Raw genomic sequence first — 23101 nt, 5'->3', positions numbered from 1 at the left:
AAGACAAAGTGCACGGCACAGACAGCAGCCATTACACTATGCTTTTATTAGAAAAAAAAAAAAATATATATATATATATATATACATGTATTGGGGAACATTAAATACCTTGGACGTGCTAAGGAGAAAATCATTTTCTCTACATGGACTGAATTTTTACTTGGAGACATGTCTTCCTTCTAAAGGGAAGACTAAAGAAGGATTTTACTGTCGACCAGGCAAGACACCTCCCCAAAGATGACAATGCCTTGGACAGTGTTGATGGCGGGCTGGGGCACCTGGAATCCTTGGCCCATACTGGCAGGTACTAACTGGAAACAAACTCTTCTTGGGGGGCAAGGATGGGAGGCACCTTAGGCCCAGCTGCTCATCGTCGAACCTTACACTTTTCAAACTATGTTGGTGTCTGACTTCCCTTTCCCTGATAGAACAACTCTGGCCCTTGGAGGTGGCTTTATGACTGCAGGCTGTATAACCCATCATTCTCCGTTGCTCTGGGTAGGAGGTAAGCCTATGGCAGCAGAAACACCCACATACTGGGACTTGGAATTCCAGTTTGTGTTCATTTAACTTTGTGGCATGAAGTCCATGGTGAATTGCTCTTTTTTCTTCTGGGATCTGTCCAACAGCTGTCATGAGTGCCTGACCCTCAGCAGTCTCACTCTTCAAGATTGATCTGCTTTTGACTGATCCGTGACTCTGGGCAGTGGCTGATATGGGCTTGAATTTTTGCAGAGCATCTCGACCATTGACTTTTTTATTGGGGAAAATCCACTTTAAAAATAGCCTCATCCTTTTTCTGAAGAGGCTTTCTGGAGGGCTATGTTTCTTCTCTGGCATGAGCTGGAGACATCTGCTCCCAATAGAGTCTGTTATTCCCCTGACCTGGGCAGGGTGGCTCATACTTCCAGCTTGAGAGGTCCCTAATTCTTTAAACCTTTCTTCATGCTCTCCTGGTTTATGCCTCCTACAGTCCTCTCTTTTGTAAGTAGGGGCAATCATCTTGCTCTGGCTCTTCCATGAGTCTTGGAGTTTTGAAGTTTTGGGCTCCTGCTGCCCTAGGTTGCTCCTTTGGGCTTCCATAAGGCCACTTGGCTCCTGGGAAGCTAACCTGTCTCTGGTGGGGACTCTCTGGGGATGGCACTGAGGCACCTGAGAAGCCAAGTTGTCTGCAGCAAGGAACATGTGTTTGGGAAAGTCCTGAAGCTGGTTGTCTGACTGTACCTTTACTTTGGAGTTAAACTCACTGGCAACCCCCATGTTAAGGCATGGCTCACCTGGATGTTGGAAAACAGACATTCTAGGTAGTAGGAAACGTTTACTGGCCCCTGGCACCTCTAAACTCCTCATATGTACATTTGTGGTTTGGGATTTTGTCAACACTTTGGTTTCCAAGATAACACTAGACTGTGGTTGAAGAGCAGGAGACTCCTTGGCCTCCACAGCCTCCCTGGCCTCTTCACCTCTCAAAGATTGGGATCCTAAGTTCACCTCCATCACTGTTACCCTATGGCAGGGGTCTCCTGAGGCCTGACCACCACTCTCCTCCGTTGGCTCATTCCTGACCATTGCTGAACTTGGACCTGGCTCTAGGCTGTCCCTCTTGACCCATTCCACAGTCTCACTCTTCCAGGTTCTGCCCACAAGGCTGAGTGTGAGGGACTGAGAAGGTGGCCTGCCCTCCTGTCCAGTCAGAGAAGCCTTTGAGGGCCCATGGTAGTCAGCAGATGGAATCGCTCCCAGGGCACTCTGGATTTCCTTACACACAGTTGAGGGGACAAGGAGAGGCCTCTTCAGGGTAGGAACTGACTCTTCTGTTATCACCTTCTCTCCTGAATGAGCCTGAGGAGGTTTCTCCAGGAACTCAGCACACTTGACTGTTGAGTGGGACCCAGACACACAGGTGGCTGAAGGGGAAGAGGCAAACTGCAGAACGGTGGAGGGTTGGAGCTTTTTCCGCTTCAAGAGATTTATGGGCTTGAGGACCTTGAGGGGGAGGGTCCACCTGTGCTTTACCCAAAACCTTCTAATGTGTGCTTCCAGCACCTCTCGAGTGTCTGGATCAAGGAAGGAAACCCTACAGGAGGTGTTCATGCAGGGTTCCCAACCCTTCAAGCAGTATCTTCCACAGGCTCCAGCAGGCACTGCTTTGCACGTCTCACCAGGAGGGTCTTGACATGAGAGCTGATGAAAGTTGCCCTTGCCAGGAAGCCTCCCCAGGAAGCTGTAGGAGAGCAGATGGGGCCAGGATGGCTGGACAGGACAGGCAGGGGTGGGCACCTGCAGCCCAAGAACCCTCCTCTGCCCCCACACTGACTTCATAATGCTCCTGCTCTCCCTCACCCTAGGGCTTTAGCCACGCCCTCCCATGGCTCCCCCTCCCAGGGCTGGGGTCACATTATAGGCTCTGGGAGGAAGGACGACCCAGGAGAGAAGGGGAAAGATTCTTTACCTTTGCAGAAGTGAAACCAGGTTGTGAGTCCCCTCCAGTTCTTCCAGGCAATCTCTGCAAGCTGGAAATCAGGAGACTGGGTCATGGTGGTGAAGGCAGAGGCCTAAGAGTCTTTCAGGAGGCTGAGTGCAATGGCCCTTTAAGGGAAATCTTTGGAGGATTAGACTCTGGAGCCCAAGTATCAGTGTCCAAGGCCACATGTCCCTGACAGTGATGGTAAGTCTCACTTGAAAAGGGTTTGTCCTTTGCAAAGTGCCTTCACGTTAATTAACCCCTGTAGCCCTTACAACTGCCGTGTAGGGGAGAAAGGTCAGTGGTCATCACACAGAGGAATCTGAGCAAAGTTAAACAACTTGTCCACAGTTGGACTTGGAGGTCCCACTTCCCAACCCAGGCACCAATGGTCCACCACAGTCCACACACCCCATTTCTAGGTCCTCATGGCTTCATTCTAAGCACAAATTTCTGGGAAGTATCTGGGCTCTGATCTCCTTCCAACGAGCCTTCCCAAGGCTCTGTTTCCTGAAGAATAAGCTCTGCCACTGGCATCCTCAGAGACCGTGAAGCTGGGCCCTCAGGATTAGGAGAGATGGAAGCTAACTCTCGGGGGCACGCAGGACTGAATGGCAAAGGCTTACCTTTCAAAGATCCACTTTTCTTCCTACTCCTGCTCCTCCCCTTCAGCTCTACTTGATGCTGAGAGAGAAGAAGAAATGAGGGGCTAACACCCAACTCTCACTGTCATCTATCTAGGCAAGCTGTGTTCATGAACAACATGACTTTCTACATTTAACTAAAACTCTGTGGGGTTTTTTCCCCTTTTACTTATTTTTAAAGTGGATAAAAATATTTTCAGTTTTTCTTCTTTGAAGAGTGCAAAGAAGGATTTTTTTTTTTTTTTTTTTTTTTTTTTTTTGCGGTACGCGGGCCTCTCACTGTTGTGGCCTCTCCCGTTGCGGAGCACAGGCTCCGGACGCACAGGCCCAGCGGCCATGGCTCATGGGCCCAGCCGCGCCGCGGCATGTGGGATCCTCCCGGACCGGGGCACGAACCCACGTCCCCTGCATTGGCAGGCGGACTCTCAACCACTGCACCACCAGGGTAGCCCAAGAAGGATTTTTTAAGTTTTAATCACCATAGATTTCTTCTGTCACTGTTCCTCTGATCAAGAAACACACACATTCTCAGACCTAAATGCCCACGTGAGCTTTGTCAGATAGGATTCTGCTTCCCAAGGCCAGACCTCCACTCCAGCCTCTTCTCTCAGGCTCTCAGGGGCTCAGCATTGCCCTTAGATCAGCCCCAACACAGAGGAAGGTCTCACTTGAGACACCCGCTGTGGGAAGGTGGCTGGTGAACCAGGGCTCAGGGGTCAGCCTTCCTGCAGAGATTGAACTCTTAGTAATCCAGTCCTTAACCATTAGTCACTGCATTGGGGACTTGCCCTGGAGCCCTCTACCATACCTGAACTCCTGGTCTACGATCTTAGGCTAGAAATCCTCATGCCCACTCTAACCCCTCTCTGGCCTGGCTTTTCCCTAGAAGGATGATGTTCTCTACTTTTCTGAGAGTTCCCATCTCAGGAGTCTCTCTAGGTGGTTTAGAAAAGTGGAAATAAGAATAAGAAAAAAAGAGAAAATCTCTGCTGGGATTAAGCCAAAGGTTTCTTACCTTCCTGATGTTTCTATGTTTCCTAGGTGGTGCTAAGAATGGATTACTCTGGAAGCAGGGGAGTAACATTAGGAAGAGCCCCAGTCCACACAGGAACCCAAGGATGATATCAATCACCCAGGAAGTTGGGCTGGATCTCAGCCAGATAGCAACCGTGTTTTTCAAAGAAAAGAGATTCTCCATCTTCTGAACTGCATTGCTGCCCTCAGGCAACAGAGCACTGGGAGTTCACTTGATGGCAGAACCCCAGGCCTGCATCACAGAGCTGTGGCCTTGTCACAAAGGGCTCCTGAGTGTGGGGGAGGGGCAATAAGAGAAAGAGGCTGAATCACTGCCCTTCCTTCCCATCCAGACCCACAGACACCTGCACCCTCCTGGGGCTTCCAGATCCCTCCTTCCAACTACTCTCATCCTGTCAGAGAGACCTTAGTCAATTTTCTGTTCATTCCATCTGGAACCTGGTTCCTTCATCCATTAGAGACCTTTACTTGAGGCCCACCAACTTGATAACTCTTGAACATCTTAAGCTGACCCTGGAAGACTGGCTGTTTCACAGACATTTTTACTCAGGATTTCCTTTGTCCTCAGCTCCAACTTTCCCACGTCATGTTTGTGTCTTGTGTACACCCAGGGATAGAACTTGAATTTCTTTTACACTTATTTAGTTTTGTGAATTTTGAATAGTGTATGTTTTGCCTCATTTTCTATCAGAGGGAACTACACACAAAAATTAAAATAATTTATTTTTCAAAATTCATAAGTATGAAAGAATTATAAATAGTTATATAATAGGGAAGAACAAATCTGACTCCACATCAGATCTTTTTTACTTTAATCTTTATGCTTTGTTGCCTGAGCTAACTCTGTCCATCCCTGTGACCCAGGCTGGCTCTGCACTTTTTGTAAAACAATGTTGCCTAGAGCCTGAAATATACAGGATAGCCTATTTCTAAGGCTCTGACTTTTAAGAGCCCATTCCTGGAGATAAAAAGTTGCAGAACAGAAAATAATAATTGTTTTGTTGGAGGTTTACAGGAACACGTGACCTGACCAGGATCTGACCCATCTGGCCAGCTGCTAGAACAAAGGATCCAACACCAAGATATTTGCAACAATTAGCCATGCCCCTCCCTCACCTTGCCTTTAAAAAGGCTTTGCTGAAAGCCTTCAGGGAGTTTGGGGTTTTTCCTGGGCATGAGCCACGTGTCTTCTTGCATGGCACTGTGTAAACCTTTCTCTGCTCCAAACTCTGATGTTTCAGTATTTAGCCTCACTGTGCATCAGGCACACAGACTTGCATCTGGTAACAGTTAAACCTTCAAATGATATTTTTGTAAGTTTGTAGTGTTTATAACTCTGGAGTTAGTAAATCTTTAAACTGCACAAAAACTTTTGGGACACACTGCAAACACGCACACACACACGTACTCATTTTCCTTAACCAATCTAGTACTTTCAAATCCAATAATCCATAATTTTCTACTTAAAAAAATCTTTCATATGTTGTCTCAACCCAACTTCTTAGTTTGCAACGATAAGACAGTCCCCACTCTCCAGATAAATTTTGAATCCATTAGGGCTGCTATAACAATATACCATAGACTGGGTAGATTAAAGACAACAGACATTTATTATCACAGTTCTGGAGGCTGGGAAGCCCAAGATCAAGTCACCAGTATGGCCACCTCATAGTGAGAGCTCTCTTCTTGGTTCACAGCTGGAGCCTTCTCTCTGTATCCTCATATGATGGGAGGAGGCTAGAGATATCTCTGGAGTCTCTTTTATAAGGCACTAATCCCATTCATGAAAGCTCATAAGCACTTTTGCATGGCCCGGCCTCCTATCTTTAAGAGGTAGGATTTCAACATGTAAATTTTGAGAGAACACTAACATTCAGATATGTGCACTCATTCTATACCCGGAAGCTAGGAATGGGTTAGGGTGAGCCAAGGTCCTGACCCTAAAGGGCTGTAGGGTGAAGAGTAGGACTAGGGGTCAAACCCTTGGGGCTGAGCCAGGTCTTGAGCAGCCTCTTCAGATATCCCTAGTGTGTTATGTATGTATTCTCTTTTCTGAGTGTGCCTTGCCTTTCCTGCCCCATCCTCCCAGGCCCCTGAAGCTTCAAGTCCAGCCTGAACCATATAGAAAGGGAGCTTTGAGTCTTACACAAAACTCCCTTATGACACCACTTCCTACCCCTTAGCAGTAACACAAGATTCACTGAAGGATTCACATGGTAAATATGTCTTAATGCCCCATGAGGGCTTTAAAATAATGTGTATTCTCTGCTTGTTGGTCATAATTTTATACAGTTTTAGTGGGAACGTGGGCATGTGAGTTTATTTGGCTATATTGCCATGAATGTGCACTTTCACAAACATATCTCCTACATCTACTATTTTTCCTACAGTCTTTTCCTCCCATATGATAGTCTCACCTTAATTCCACCTTTTATCAAAATTTAGACTTAGGTCTGTCACCATGTGGACATGCTTTGTAACAAAATAGCTTCAACCGAGGAGGTCAGTGGAAGGCCTGGACCAGCTATCTTGGTTCCATGATAGTAAGCAAAGGATCGCAAACTCCCATGTTAAGCTTAAGCAGAAAGCAAAGTTTAGTTAAGCATAGGTACACTCTCAGAGAGGGAGAGAGAGAAGGAGAGAGAAAGAGCAGGCTGTTTCTGAGAACAGGCTATTTCAGCGAAGTGAAGCAAGCCCAAAGCAAAGTATATCGAAGCAAAGGTACACTCTCGGGGTGGGGGGGGGATGGGTGTACTGTTTCTGCAAATTGAAAGCAGCATTCCTATAAAGGCTTACGAGCGCTTTTAAGGAGCATTTTGCAGAGAGGTGGGGGTGAGTGACAAGGATCATTATTTGATTGACAGTCCTGAGCTATGGAACAAGTTTTCTGCTGTGCATGCTCTCATCCTTGAATCCCCAAGAAATGCCTACTGGGTGGGGGGAGGGGCAAAACCACATGTAATTTATTGTAATTATGGTATAATGAGTTTGGATTTACTGTAGGTTATACGCCTGTCTGGTCTGGGCATGCACAGCCTGGAGAAGTCCCCTTGTGTTACTGTGCCTCTTTTTAACAGGATAAGCTGCCCACCACCCGACCATAGTTTCTCCCGTTCTGGGTGGAGTCAAGGGAGAGTCCCCAGATGGCTGGGTGTGACTCAATTTCTTCTTGTCTTTCTCACCACTGTCACCTCCTTGCTGCTAATGTCTGACTAACTACCTAACAGGTCTTCCTTGCATTCATATTTGCTCTCTAAATTTTCTGTATTACTTTATTTTCAATATGTTTTGTTTGATGGGGTTTTTTTTTTTGAAATTTAAAAATCTTATGATAACATTTACCTTGATTTATTTAATTATTGTTCTACTGTTATTGATTTCTGCCATCTTATTTTATGCTTTATTTTCTACATTTTCTTTATTGTTTCTTTTTTTCCCTTCTTTGGCATCTTCCATTTTACAGGTCAAGGGTACTTATGTTTGTTTGACATTTGGGAATTTTTAGTATTGTAATGGTTTTATATCTTGAATTATGTTAATTTTCTCAATTTCTTACCCGTGGATGAAAAATGTTCCCTGCCATATCAGTAGACAAAGGATGTTGCAGTCATCAAGTCAGACGTCAAAGCGGGAACCCTCAACTGTGCACCTTGAGGGGATTCGGGATGGAGAAAAACAGGGTACTGGTTCTAGAGTTAAGGTGCATATCAAAGGAATGATTTCACGGAGCCCAGATTCTTTCATCTTCTCATACATAGAAAAATGCTAAAGTCCTTAACTTGAGAGGTCTAGTTTTCTTTAATTAATAGTAATCTTTTGATGTTCTGACTACCTGGTTTTTCTTGACTGCTCCCTTAGGTCTTCTGAGCAGTTCCTCAGAGTGATCTGACAGGCTGTGTTCTGGGCTTAAGTCCTCAGAAAATCTGCCAAATAAAACATAATTCTCCTTTTGGGTTGTGCATATTTTTCAGTCAGCAGTCTTGGCAACCAATGAAGGGGCCCAGAGCAGACTTTTCTTCTTTGCCTGAACTCTATGAGGATCCAGAGTCCTGGCACCAGCAGAGGCTTCTTGGGCCTGTCCGCTTTCTCAGAGAGTCCAGACGAATTTGGGTGAGTATCTCCTGGTTCTTGGATCTCCAGTTTTGGTTGATGATCCTAAGTTTTATTCAGTGGTGTTAAACTCTTCTCTTGAGTAGTAGGTTATCCTTGAAACTTGGTTTCAAGAAGAAGTACCTGGGTCATCCTCAGTGAAAGACACTGGGAAGATTTTTACTCAGTTTAAACACTGAGAGTTTAACCTCGGTAGAAAAACACTGGGAAGACTTTTGCTCAAGTGGGTTAGCCTCACTTAAAAGACACTGGGAAGATCTTGCTCAGTTTAGACACTGCGTGGTTTATCCTCAGTTGAAAGACTCTGAGGTGAAAGGTGCTCAGGTGAAAGACACTGAGTAAAAGTTGGACTGGGTAATTAGGTGGAAGACTAACCTGTCTTCCTTGAATTGGCTACATTAATAGAGTTTGTCAAAATAAAAGTGATCTTCACAAATTGAACTCAGAATGGGGAACTTAGCTTTCAATACAAAAGGAAAAGGAACAACAACAGATTTCCAGCTTCCAACGGATATCCTGGCCAGGTTTATGTACATACAAAATTTACATTTACAAGTGCTTACTTTCTTGGGACTTAAAGAAAATCTTGCCCTAAAAATGACTAAGATAAGACTCTTTTATTGCATATGCAGTTAAGTTATAAAAAGCTGGCTTGATAAAAACATCTTTTCAGAATTCTGACTTCAAAAAAACAAAAGGCTTTCTAGGGGAAACTTGCATTTCTCTTCCTGTGTCTTTGAAACGTTAAGTGTTCTGATATTCTTCAGTGTGTGTGTGTGTGTGTGTGTGTGTGTGTGTGTCTTGAGAACTTGGTCACTACCATCCAAAAGTACTTATATGGTGTACATTTGCCAATTTCCTCACATCCATTGTGAAAGGAGTTCCCTATTCCTAAGAAAACGGACCTATGTCCAACTGACACAGAAGATGGAGATTTATCCCAGTGCATTTATATATGTATATCTATTAAATTTATGTATATATATATAATGCCTAATGGAAACATCTCAGATGTTCTATTTGGTATTTTTCTTTAATTTTACTTATAAAATTGTGACCATTTTTTAACTCAAAAAAGGAGAACCTTAAAAATTAATTAAGAAGACATCCTCAGTAGTCTAAGGTTCAGAGTGACTTGGCAGAGAAAATTGCTGAATGGTTAGATAATAGTGCTGGTATGCTTGGCTATTGTAACACTTTACATTTGAGTTTCTCTTCCTTGAAATTACAAGAACTATATGACTCTAGAGAAAGATTGATAATTAGGAATATTCTGCTTGCTTTATTTTATTTATTTTTTTGTTGTTGTTGTTGCGGTACGCGGGCCTCTCACTGCTGCGGCCTCTCCCGTTGCGGAGCACAGGCTCCGGACGCGCAGGCCCAGCGGCCATGGCCCACGGACCCAGCCGCTCCGCGGCATGTGGGATCCTCCCGGACCGGGGCACGAACCCGTGTCCCCTGCATCGGCAGGCGGACTCCCAACCACTGTGCCACCAGGGAAGCCCCTCTGCTTGCTTTTCATAGAGCCTGTTGAAGAACATTTTAATTATTTGCAGGTCATAGGAAGGAACCTTCATGATCTAAGTTTTGAACAAGTAGTGTGGCAACACAAAGCTATGACTTAAAAAGGAAATTTGAAATGACCTATTTCTTTTGGCATCTCAATCCAGATATCTGTCAGTAAAATGAGTCACTTTTCAGTCAAATGGGTGGTCAGCAATATAATTTTTTATTGGGAAGCTGAAAGACACCATTGCCAAGCAGAGCACCTGCCGTGTTCACATCTATATTTGAGCATCTTTCGTTCTCCCAAGGGGTGCAAGTGAAGAGAAGGCAGGCAGAGAAATGCACTTGAATAAAGCTTTTCAAGATGGATAGAACAGAGAGCATTCCCAGAGGCGGGTCAAGTTCAACCCAAGAACAACTCTCTTAGTGCTTTCACAACTAGGTAAAATACAAGACCAGTAGTAACTCAGCTCTCAAATCAGTGCTGAAATCCAGCAGAAGGTTGTTAATATTGATACAGTTAACATACATCAAATAGGATTACTAAATTTTCTGAATCCAACTGAACTCCCAGGATTGTTTGGTTTCAAAGGCTGTTGGGCTCAAGACGCATTTGGTTTTAAATAATCCTTCCTAAAATGTTCAGCTTTCAGTCTAATATGATTGAAACCCAGCTTGAGTGTGTCTTATAATACACTGGACTGGAAAGACTATGGGCATTGAATTATTCAAGACATGGCAGGCGAAGGAGTGATATGTGGAGAGGATGTGATCATAGAAATGAGTGAGACTTGATATGTCTTGTCATCTCATTTGATTTACCTGTTAGAACTCTTCCAAATATTAGAGGAAAGAAATCAATATCAATTTTCACCTGTCACGTTCCACACTTCAATGATGAATGAATGTCAAATTTGACCACAGTTTTCTGTACCACCTGCTCTGAAATAATATTTCTGGGCCTTTATTAAAAAGGTAAAATTTTCATTGAATTTCCAAATATGATTCTGCAGTGGCTAATTCAGCTTCTTTTATTAGTAAGCAAGTTCTGATGAGTAATACTAATTTAATAAGCCTGCATGTGAGGTTAAAGTGTAAACTATTCCCGCCGAAGGTGATGAGATATGACTGTGATGTGGTGGTAGGGCACTCACCTTCCTGAACGAACCCTGCGAGCGCACAGTTCTTGGGAGAAACCAGTACAAATCTGATATCATTTTGCATGTCTCCTGTAGCAGTGGAATGCACACACATACAAACATGATCATGGGTGAAAAAACACACATGCGCACCTTAGAGGCTTACATTAATTTCTGAATATAGTTCTCTGGAAAGAAAAAGCTTTACTGATGATTTGTATTTTTATAGTTTATTGTTTTATCCATACTAAAACACTTCATGAAATCACTTCCTGTTTTGTTGTCCATGGAATCCTTTCCATTTTGAGATGCTAAATATAAATCGAAATAGTGATTATAGTCCTTGGCCATGAAAGACTAAGTTACAGAGAACCCGGTGACTGGAGGTCAGAGCTGCCACGGAATTATTCTCTGCTCCAGAGACCATCAGAATATCACTGTGTACCCACTTAAGGATAGAATGCTGCTATTGAGAAACGAGCTCTCTTTTATTTCTACTAAAAGGAGAGAACAGTAGGGGACCTTGGCTGCGCGAGTGTATGAGACTTTCTCTGTTTTGGACAATAAGCCAAAAACAATACATGAAATAGCCTCACGCCTTTTATCGTTTGTACCCAGCTCCTTCCTGTATTGCTCCTGATCCATTACACTTACATCAACAAGAGTTGCTTGAACATTTTGACAGTTATGTTCCCCATACCCTGAAAGGGTTACTGAGATAAAGCTATTTCAAAAATACTCCCTCCAAATTTTTTCAGGGTGGCATCAATGAAAGTAACTTAGAGGAAAAAAACTTGAGTTCCTGGCCTACCACTCTAAGGCCAGGCAAGCATAAACCTTCAGAGCAAAACCTAAGTTTGCTCCCAGTTGAGAATTTGGTTTCCACAGTCTTATATAAAAAGTATATGGAGACTTTAATTCCCTATAAGCCCTTTCCAAAGAGTGAATACAGTTCATCACTCGTAAGAGATGATGAAAGTTACAATTTTGTTGAATAGGTGGAATATATATTACATATAATATACATATTTATTTTATATATATATATATAATATATATATAAAGTTACTATTCAGAGTCCTAAAACATGGATTTTTCTTACTTACCAAGAATGAACAGTAACTTGATCTCTAAACAATAAAGCACCTGGTCATAACAGAATCATAACAAATATTTGATATCAGAATGAATTCACTGTTCAGGTGTAAAGAGGGAATAGCTTCAGTTTTCCTCTTTCGTGCACCCCATTATTGCATCCTGGACAGAGGGGATTTTCTTGATTTTAATCTAAAGGAGAAATGGTCACTTTTGTTGAGCTGGAAATTGACCACCTCAGTAGGCAGAGGCACTGTTTTTATTTGGCTGAATTCATGTTTCTAGTGATAATTCAAGGTGTAATAGGGTTTTCTCAGCCACTCCAAAATCTGAAAATGATAAGCATCTCACCTGAGTTTCAGGATGGCCCATTACCTATTCTGTGGAAAGGATATTCAAAATACCATGCTTCATCAATGTCTTCTTTGACTTATTAATGAATGGACAACTACTGAGTTAAGACAGTGTCTTATCCTTGCTTCAAAAAAATAAAAACAAAAAACCCCCACAAACACAAAAAAACTGTTAACAATGAAAACTTATTATGCCAGGCCTTAGTATGGCCTGACTTGGAAATTTAGTTTCAGAGGCTTTTGTGAATATACCAAGGAAAGAGGACCTAGGTGTATCTTATTCCCACAGACCACAAATAAATATTTGCTTAACGGACAAAAAATTAATATATAGTATAGGAGAGAACCTGACAGATGCTTAACATGATTGAGTGATAGCAATGCCCAAACTCATCTGTGATCAAACACTATGAAAGTATCCTCCTAAGGATAAACTTATTACAAATAAGAAGTGAAAATTCAATTATGCAGATACTTTCAGTGTCAGCTCTGATATGCAAAAAGCATGGAAGTTGTCACTGTATCTTGTCCTTACAAGATAATGCTGTACAAAATGAAAATCAGTGACTTTTCTCAGACGTGATTAATAAAACATGTAACTGTGAAAGAATTTTCAAACGGTAATTATGTATGTGTATATATGTGTCTCTGAAAAATCTGTGTCAAAGAAAACTGAGGCTATCAGTATAAACTTCTTTAACTTCTATCTCTTCTTACCTTTATTTCCTCCCAAACTTACCAGTATCCATCCAGCTCGAAGGATACAAGTGATTTTTATATACTGTGCAAGGGTTTTTTTTCTTATTCATATGTCCATGTTTCCCCAATTCTCTAAATTATTATCTACATCTTCAGGATCTCCTTTATTGGTTCCTTCATTTCAACATATAAAATAGAAGTCCTCATTCTAAAAAATTCTTTTTTGCTAATTATTTTCTCTTTCATCCAAACTCCTTGAGAGTAGCCTATTCCCACTGTCCTCACTAGCCCCGCCTGGCCCCGACAGGCAGCCCTACACCCTCAGTTTATTGCCATCTGGCTTTTTGTCCACCACTTCACTGAACTGCTCTAAGGTCACTGGGGACCTAACTGCCCAAATCCAATGGACATTCACATTCTCTGAAGGATGACACTGTCATCTACTTCCTCCTTCTTGAAACTCTATCACCTCTCTCCTTCCCAGAATTCTTTCTCTGCTTATTACTTAAACGTTGTCAGTACTCACAATTCTCTGAAATCTCATCCATTTTCATGATTTTAATGACTGCTATGTGCTGGTGACATTCAAATTTTTATCTTTCCATGTCTTCACGTGCATGTCCAGTTATCTACCAGTTTGTCTTCGGAATTCTACAGGTGCTTTCAAATTCTACATGTCCAGAACTAAAGTCTTTTCCCCACTTCAGTTCTTTATCCCCTATTTCCAAACTCAATGATACCACCACCCAACCTTAGTCACACAGATGGGGGTTCAGCCTCCGCCTCCTACTTCTTCCTTACTTCCCAAGGTCAAGTCTTGCTGGTAATTTCCTAAATACAATTAGAACTTATTTCCTCCCTTCATCTATACCTTATTTCAGACCCCTTTCTTCTTGCTATTACCTGGTCTAGAAGTTACGAAATTGCTGTTTGGTGGAACCAGTTGTTAGACATTCTATTAAAAAAGGACTCTAGGGTCAAATAGCTTTGAGGATGGCTGTGTACCATACGCCTGCTGTGACGATCCAGAATGAACATTAGCCTACAGCAGCCCCGAGAAGCTGTACAGTAAAGGAACCTGATTAACTTTACTTAAGCCAGGTTCTCCCTTCTGCCGGCCTATAAACCTTTCAGTAGGGACAGGAGAGGAGGTGGCAGCGTGAAAATCCCACTTGAAAATATAAAGCACTGCTCCTCAGAAGAGTGGGGCATAATTATCTCCAGGCTTCTTCAGAGTCCTCATCCATACTGACGTCAGTGGTCTAAAATGCCACCTGAACTTGTCCTTTCCATTCTTAGCTATTTTCTGAGGAAACCAGCTCCCCACACATGGATGGTTAAGACCTGCTCTCCTCCTCCTCGCTGCCTCCTTTAGGGGCACTTGCCGCTGCCTGGGGACACTGCACTGATCCTCCAGAGCCTGTGCCTGTGGCTCTGTGACACACCCCTCGCACACTCACGGCTCTGGACTTCCGCTGTCCACTCTGCCTTGAGTATCCTTGCCTTTCACCGGCTGACTCACCAGTTTCTCACGAGTCCTTTAAGACTTAGCTTAGGGACTGCCTCTTTTGATGACTTTTCTTTGCCTCACGGCTCCCCCTCTTCTTCCACAAACACTGACTAAACGCCCTGAATATGCCCGTCACAGCAGGTCACGTGCAGGATGAGACATCTGCTGTGCGTCTTCCCCTCTCACTCCACTGCTAAAGGGCCAACACTACATCTTGCTCGTTGTTTCACTCCTCGAACACTCAACCCATGACTAAGGAACTAACTAGTACTGTAGTAGCCCTCTTAGTAACAATCAGGCAGGACCTTCTACAAGAAATCTGACACTCCAGCTTTTCTCTGATCTCACCTTTCACTCTGATTCAACTAAAGACTTATCTGTACATGTTTTACCAGGGAGACATCATTTAATCCAGAGATGTGTCATCGCATACTCTTACATACTCTGCCATTTAAAAGTTCTGCTCAGATGGGGGAAGGAGACAGGTGTGCTTTCTGACAGCCCCACTGTTTTTGCACTTCTACTGGTCACTGGCTTCTCTCAGTGCCTTCCTTAAACCCTTCTTCTCTTAACAAGGAAACAGGATAACAAAGTAATTAAGAGCCTGGTTACAGCCTGTGTGTGAACAGAAACATAACCAAGGACATAGAGAATAGACTGGCGGTTGCCAAGGAGGAGGGGGTGGGAGAGGGTTGGATTGGGAGTTTGGGATCAGCAGATGCAAACTGGTGTATATACAGGATGGATAAACAAAAAGGTCCTACATGCGACTTCCCTGGTGGCGCAGTGGTTAAGCATATGCCTGCCAATGCAGGGGACATGGGTTCAAGCCCTGGTCCGGGAAGATCCCACATGCCAGAGAGCAACTAAGCCAGATGTCACAACTACTGAAGTCCAGGCACCTAGAGCCCGTGCTCTGCAACAAGAGAAGCCACCACAATGAGAAGCATGTGCCCCTCAACTAGAGGAAGCCCGCGTGAAGCAACAAAGGCCAAACACAGCCAAAAATAAATAAATACATACATACATACATACATTTATTTTTAAAAAGTGCATGTATTTAAAAAAACCCCAAAAAGGTCCTACTGTAGAGCACAGGGAACTATATTCTATATCCTGTGATAAACCGTAATGGAAAAGAATATGAAAATAAAGAATGTACATCAATGTGTAACTGAGTCACTTTCCTGTACAGCAGTAATTAACACAACACTGTAATTCAAGTGTATGTCAATAAAAAATAAAATTAAAAAAAAATGCCAGAAAAATGGTCACATAAGGGGAACTTCCCTGGTGGTCCAGTGGTTAAGACTTCGCCTTCCAATGGAGGGGGTGAGGGTTCAATCCCTGGTTGGGGAGCTAAGATCCCACATGCCTTGAGGCCAAAAAACCAAAATATAAAACAGAAGCAATACTGTAACAAATGCAATAAACACTTTAAAAATGGTTGACATCAGAAAAAATCTTTAAAGAAAAAATTCACATAAATCAGAAACAAATGAAAGATAATAAAGTCCATACATTAAAAAAAAAAAAAGAGCATGGGTTCGGGTCACATTGCAACTTCCCACTTACTTATAGCTGTGTAATTCTGGGCAACTCACATAATGTCTCCTCAGACTGTTCATCTATAAAATGGGGATGGTAAGAGTTCCCTACCTCAGAGCGTTGCTGTAATCCATAAACACGGTTAAGTGCCTTGGTAAATGTTTGAGGCTCTCTGGTTATTATGAATTAAAATATGTCAATGGCTTCTGGCCGTGTGATTTATAATAGTTTGATGTTTAACCAAATGGTAAAACTATTCCATTTATTATTCCCATCTCTTTTTAACCCTTAGCCTGCTTTGTTGTTTATGTTTTCTCCCACCACAGAGTGCTAGTTCCAGGAGAGTAAAGGCTTTATTTTGTTCACTGCTGAAAGCAACAGCACCCAGAAAAGTACTGTACATATGAAGCCCTCAGTAAACACTAGCTGAATGACTGGTGCAAAGTGTTACAAGGAAAAGTACACCAAAACTTTCATTATAATAAAAAAGTGTAGATAAAAAAATCTTTCTCTAATGGCTTCCAGTCAAGTAACTGAAAACACCATATGCTATAATAAAAACATAAGTAATTTATGAAAATTTGAAGGCAAAAACATAATTTTAAAAGATTTAGACCTATGTTAGGCGTGATAGAGTATGGATGCTTTCTTGAAATTCACAATCAGATCCAAGAGTATCACTTTCAGACTGTTCTAGTAGACTGAGTTTACTTTTAGTTGTCTTTGATGAAACAGTCACTATTCTACTCTCTTTCTTAACAGAAATGTGTTTTTTCGAAGACTCACTTTTAATTGGTTTATTAGCCAAAGAATTATTTTGCCCAATTCCTTTGCCTTTCTGCTTTACAGGTGAGTCAGAGCAGGAATGCAGGTCCTTCCCAGGTTGTTTCTTAGCAGAGTAGTTTTTGGTCTATTCACCTGCTTTGCTCATTTTCTCTGAAGAAGACCTGCTATTTCTAGATAATTCCTCTTCTTTTCTTTGACTTCCAGTTCCAGAAATGACATCTGCTGAAGGAGAACATGTTCTAGCAATGAAATCTTCAAAAGACTCCTGCCGCTGCTCTGTGACTGGCACCCCCAGGTTGTCTTTGGAAGTTTCTAAGGCCTCCTGAGTAGACGCTGGGACACGGAAGGAGTCGAGAGGCAAAGGAATCCTAGCATCACCTGTAATTTTCGGAAAGTGGAGGGGAAGACAAAAGACAAGACAAAAATTCAGTGATGAACAAAGCCAACCATTAAAAAGTAGAGTTCAAAACTTCAATGTTACTCTGTAATCTTATTATTAACACAGTCCATTGATTAATCAGAAGATTTCAGAGCCAGTTTTTTTTGTAATTATATCTTGCCAAGTGATTCTCAGCGGTTCTAGCTATATCCAAGGCTATGTCCGCTACGTTTTCAGACTTTGGTGATTGGGGTAGTTATTACCCATTTCCTTTCCCTCACTAAAAATAAAACCCTATTCTGTAAGATAATTAATTTCTTTGCTATCCTCCAGGCACATGTAAACCGTATATAGTTTGTGACCAGACTGTGTTCTCAAGCTGTCAGTTCCCAAGGCCACTCTGAGATTGGCTGATGGGGGCTCCAAGTAAGGCTAGAGGAAAAGCTGACAGGTTTTCCCCTCCCATTCCCATAACCAGGTGATTCACTCTAATATGTTACCTATTAGCTATGTCTGGATTACTTATTTTAAAAATTATATCAGTATGTGTACCTTCATTAGTGTTCCTTCATTGTAAGCTGACTGAATACAAATAGAAACCTAGATAAAATATGAACAGAACAGACATTTATACAATTTAAAATCTGGAATATTTTCTCTAATGTCTTCTTTCTTCATTAAGGATAGTTTGCTTTAACTCATAAATTTTCTCAAGAACTTCCAGTCTCCTTATTTACAAAAGTACAGTATCATGAAATGGGCACACATTTACTAATCTCAGATTTGGAAAGGACTCCAGAGTCTTCTAGCTCCCGAGCATGTGAACTATTCGAGACTGATCATTATTGTTTTCTCTCTGACTTGGTCATTTCCTTTTTGCTAATCACTCTTAGAATCATTAAGTGCTGTTCTGTCCATTTACTTGGCTATTTTGCATTTGTTATGGGGCACTCTGTTTTGATTCTGATTTTCCTTCTTCAAGTGCCTTCTTTTCTTCTTTAGGTAGACTACTAACAGTAGAATTCACCTGGGGACGACCTAGTAAATGAAAATCTGACTGATCTATACCAGCCATTTTGGCCAACTGCCCAAGCCTAGACGAGAGGAGGAAAGGAGAAAAGACAAAGGTTATTATAATCACAGAAGAGCAGTTTAGATTTCCCCAGACCTACAATCATGAAATACTTCTAAAATCTTTTTTTTTTTTTTTTTTGCGGTACGCGGGCCTCTCACTCCTGTGGCCTCTCCCGTTGCGGAGCACAGCCTCCGGACGCGCAGGCTCAGCGGCCATGGCTCACGGGCCCAGCCGCTCCGCGCCATGCGGGATCCTCCCAGACCGGGGCACGAACCCTTAGCCCCTGCATCGGCAGGCGGACTCTCAACCACCCCGCCACCAGGGAAGCCTTACTTCTAAAATCTTAAAAGCCAACATCCTACTCCAGACTACAAGCCTCTCTCTCCCCCAAATCCTCAGCCCTTTCCAGATTCATCCTCTAGGAGACATCCCACTGTCTCACTAGCAGCTTCAATATGTACCGTGCACCCTGTCCACTGCCTGTCACACCTCCATTCCCACACTTCTTTACCACCTTTCCTCCAGTTTCCAAGAATGTGTTTGTTCCTTCCTTCCCAACACCAACACCAATTCATTCACTGACAAAACACCGCTCCATCAACTATCAATCTCCACTTCCCTCTTTCAGCAAAATTGCTCCCGGTTGAGAACCACTGACCTATATCTCCCCTGCAGATTAATAATCACTTTTATGTCTAAGGCAAAGATAACTTTAATTCAAACTTATCAAACAAGCAAAAGAAGTGAAAGATAGGAAAATTCTTATGCATTCCCGACTATTTTCAATGAAAACTGCCTTTAATTTAGTCTTTACAAAACAACTATACCTACTAATTACTCTGTCTACAGGTTACTCTTTTATAATGGGCTCCCCACTCTACCAAAGCAGGCTTCCCTATTTGCATTTCTTAAAAAATTTAATTCCTCATTTTAAAACGTCAACTATATTACCTATAATTACACTAAATTTGGCTAAATATAGCCACGTAAGTGATGAAAATTGCTCCAGTTCCTCAGCAAACTACCATTAGAGTCGCAAAGAGAAGAATGCCAGGAAGAGAAATGAACTAACCCAGCATCTTTAAGGAGAACCAGGAAAGCATGGAACTTCTGAAAAGAATTCTCAGTGCTGCCCAAAACACCTTCATCATCCAGGATCATGCTTGTCAGTGAGTGGGCATGAAGGGCTTCAGACAAAGAGAAAGTTGTGTTTCTTAACTGGGCATTTTCATGTTCCAGCTATACAAGAAGACTGAAAACGTCTGACATGATTTTTTCTCATTGTCATCAAAAGTAGTCTTGCCTTGGGCTTCCATGGTGGCGCAGTGGTTGCGAGTCCGCCTGCCGATGCAGGGGACACGGGTTCGTGCCCCAGTCCGGGAAGATCCCACATGCTGCGTAGTGGCTGGGCCCGTGAGCCATGGCCGCTGAGCCTGTGCATCCGGAGTCTGTGCTCCGCAACGGGAGAGGCCACAACAGTGAGAGGCTCACATACCGCAAAAAAAACCCCCCAAAAACAACAAACAAACAAACAAAAAGTAGTCTTGCCTAGTTTCAAGGAACAAAACTAAAACACTCAAAATGTAATTAATTTATAATTAATGTAACCCTCCGCCAGTAAAGACAGAGACCTTATCACATAATAACCAAAACTCACAGGCACCCAACAAAGTTTCCTATATAACACTTAGGTGGTATATAAATAAACCCAAGCTACCGTTTTATTAATGATCTTTCACAAAAGATCACATTTCTAACTGGTTCAATTCATAATGGAGCCTCATTCCACATTAGAAAATGACCTGCTTTAAGTTTCCCTTAAATTAGAAAGTGAGTTATAGAATCTGATTTGAACAAAACATATTACAACTCTGCTGAATGTTAAGAATTAACTTTAGTGAGTAAAATATCTAATGCTTACGTTTAAAAGTCCTAAATCATACCCAACCCGATTTATTAAATGTACGATCACCAATATTTTCTTTGGCTTCTTCAACATATTCACCCCCGTGCACTCTTCCCCTTCTGCTCATCATCTACGCACTTAAAACCCCCTGTAAGCTCAACTCTCGTATTTCTCAGAAAGGCCGTTAATGTTCATGATGCCCCTTTTGCCTTACATGAGCAGGTGCTCAACATTTATTGAATGAGTGTCTGCCAATCCAATGGATGCACTTTCAAAAATTCCTCCCTACACTCACCCTGTGATAAATGATATTTAGATAGAACTTTTTAGATTATGCCCTGCTTTCATGCACATTACCTAATGTAATTCTCATAGTATATATTTTTATCTTTCATTGCATTCTTAGAAGTTTTCCAATATCTTAAATTTATTTCAATGATTCACTTTCCTAATTCATTGCCAGGAGAGTCTCATCATGTCTTTTATGTTACTGTATATACAATACATGCACAGAAGGTGCCTTCTTGAATCAAAGAATCATGAACAGGAAATAAGCTAATGTCATATAAAAGCACACACAAACACACACACATACACAAAACCAGATTTTCACATCTTTAAAAACATGCTTTCTGGAATATAGATCATATGATCACTAAATACCAGTACATGCAAAAGTCCATATGATACCACCAATTTGCAACATATTACAGTTCTAAAGCTTACAAAATATGTGTATATGGCTTAAAATCAAATCGAAATAAAACCAAAACACTCTCAAAAGCAGATGAAACGTGTTTACCTCACTGACTCGTCTATCAGCCTTCAGTCTTATTACTCTTTCCTCCTTTAACTGCTTTAGGCACTGCTCCAGGGTTTCCTAAGCAAACAGAGTCAATATTATAACTAATTCATAGTATAATATCCAAAAGCCTTTCCAGCTATTGGTCTCATCAGGATTTAGGGGCAGAGCCAGAAGTGAACTCAGATTTTAGTCTGCTACTGGTCATATCATACCATGCCAGTGAAATGAATGATCAAAATCTATCAAATTTGCAAAGATTTATTTAAATTCCACTCTTTCCAACATAAATTTGTGGCAGCCCACCATAAAAGGCATATGCATATAACATAGTAAGTCAGAAATAAGAAGTTACGACCAAGAAAGAAAAATTCTATTTTTATTTGTGGGTCTCTTTATAGCAGGAAGTCCTATTAACGAACCTGCTTAGCATACCTGAATTGCATAATTGCAGATTCAAAAGCATGTTTTAAAAAAGTAACCACTTTTAAAGCAATTTACAGTCAAGCACTGTTCCTGGAGTTCCCTGGGTATTAAATAATTGAATCATCAAAACCCTAAGAGGGGGCTTCCCTACTGGCACAGTGGTTAAGAATCCGCCTGCCAGTGCAGGGGACACGGGTTCGAGCCCTAGTCCAGGAAGAACCCACATGCCGCAGAGCAACTAAGCCTGTGCGTCACGACTACTGAGCCTACGCTCTAGAACCCACGTGCCACAACTCCTGAAGCCTGCGCGCCTAGAGCCTGTGCTCCGCAATAAGAGAAGCCACCGCACCGCAACGAAGAGTAGCCCCCCGCTCGACGCAACTGGAGAAAGCTGGCGAGCAGCAACGAAGACCCAATGCGGCCAAAAATAAATTTATAAAACAAACAACCCTACGAGGAAAGAACGATCACTAACTCCATGTTATTTTACAGATGAGGGAAACAGAGGCAGAGAAGTAGAGTAAGTAGAGCAGCACAGCCAAGGTCACACCACTAAGTAGCAGAGCCACACTGTGGACTCAGGAAGCTGGCTGCCATTCCTGCTCACGGAGGTGGTAGTCTTCCCTTCACCAAGGTCACTGAAATAAAATGAACACTGATAGGGCCTCCCTGGTGGCGCAGTGGTTGGGAGTCCGCCTGCCGATGCAGGGGATGCGGGTTCGTGCCCCGGTCTGGGAGGATCCCATGTGCCGCGGAGCGGCTGGGCCCGTGAGCCATGGCCGCTGGGCCTGCGCGTCCGGAGCCTGTGCTCCGCAACGGGAGAGGCCACAACAGTGAGAGGCCCGCATACCGCAAAAAAAAAAAAAAAAAAAAAAAAAAAAAAAAAAAAAAAAAAAAAAAAAATGAACACTGATAAACTATCTTAGGAGTTTTAGGAACTAAGACACTTCGGTCCTGGAAGTGGGGACACTGCTTGCAATAGGCAGAATTCTGACAGAGCCCCCAAGATGACCACTTACTGAAGTACACAAACCTTCCACTTATCCAATCAAACTCTAAATGTAGGTGCTGTAGTGAAGGGATTTTGCCCATGGAATTAAGGTTCAACATCAGTTGATCTTTTAAGATAGGGAGATTATTTTAGGTGGATGTGGCCTACTCAGGCACCCCATGAAAAGGACCTGAACTCTTCCTGAATTGAAGTACAAAAGGGACAAGAGGGAGACTCTCCATTGCTGGCTCTGAAGAGGTCCAATGCTGCGGCAGGGAAGGCAAGCGAGAGGCCTCTAGGAGCTGAAACTCTCCCCCGACTGACAGCCAGCAAGGAAATGGGGACCTCTGTCCTGCAACTGCAGAATCTGAATTATGCCAACAAGCCGGAAGAAGCCTGTAGGCATTCTTTCCCAGAGCCTCTGGACGCTAACACAGCCAGACTGACATCTTGATTTCAGCTCTGTGGCCCACACAAACTATGGTGAACATCCAACGTTTGGGGCTCAATATCTTACACTTAAATTTCACGTGCTTTAACACTCTCAGGAGGGAACCCACATGTTCCCATGTGTATCTGAGCAGGAAGCCCAGTCACGCTGTGCCTGGACTTCTGACCTACAGAACTCTGAGC

At 42.6% G+C, this 23101-nt stretch overlaps 1 protein-coding gene and 1 pseudogene across 2 annotated transcripts in view; both read right to left on the bottom strand.

Annotated features, from left to right (window-relative positions):
* Positions 1–204: 204 nt before the first annotated feature.
* LOC309797745 (spermatogenesis-associated protein 31A6-like) lies at positions 205–2164 on the bottom strand (the record flags this gene model as incomplete). Its single annotated transcript, XM_082646175.1, has 1 exon — positions 205–2164. Exon 1 carries the CDS (start codon positions 2092–2094, stop codon positions 205–207), a length of 1890 nt encoding a protein of 629 aa, XP_082502301.1. The 5' UTR covers positions 2095–2164.
* Positions 2165–16620: 14456 nt separating this feature from the next.
* The window catches only part of LOC309797744 (centrosomal protein of 78 kDa-like), a 30575-nt pseudogene continuing 24094 nt past the window's right edge, over positions 16621–23101 (bottom strand). Inside the window, exons 10-14 of the transcript in view lie at positions 21052–21129; positions 19416–19582; positions 18191–18362; positions 17821–17868; positions 16621–17283 (exon numbers count right to left, since the gene is read on the bottom strand). The product of the transcript in view is annotated as a centrosomal protein of 78 kDa-like (transcript). The remainder of the gene's footprint in view (positions 17284–17820; positions 17869–18190; positions 18363–19415; positions 19583–21051; positions 21130–23101) is intronic.

Source organism: Mesoplodon mirus (genome assembly GCF_964341445.2).
Source record: "Mesoplodon mirus genome assembly, contig: HAP1_SCAFFOLD_935, whole genome shotgun sequence".
Lineage (NCBI taxonomy): Eukaryota > Metazoa > Chordata > Mammalia > Artiodactyla > Ziphiidae > Mesoplodon > Mesoplodon mirus.
Note: the sequence above shows the minus strand (reverse complement) of the source record. Positions and strands in the feature narration are given on the sequence as shown.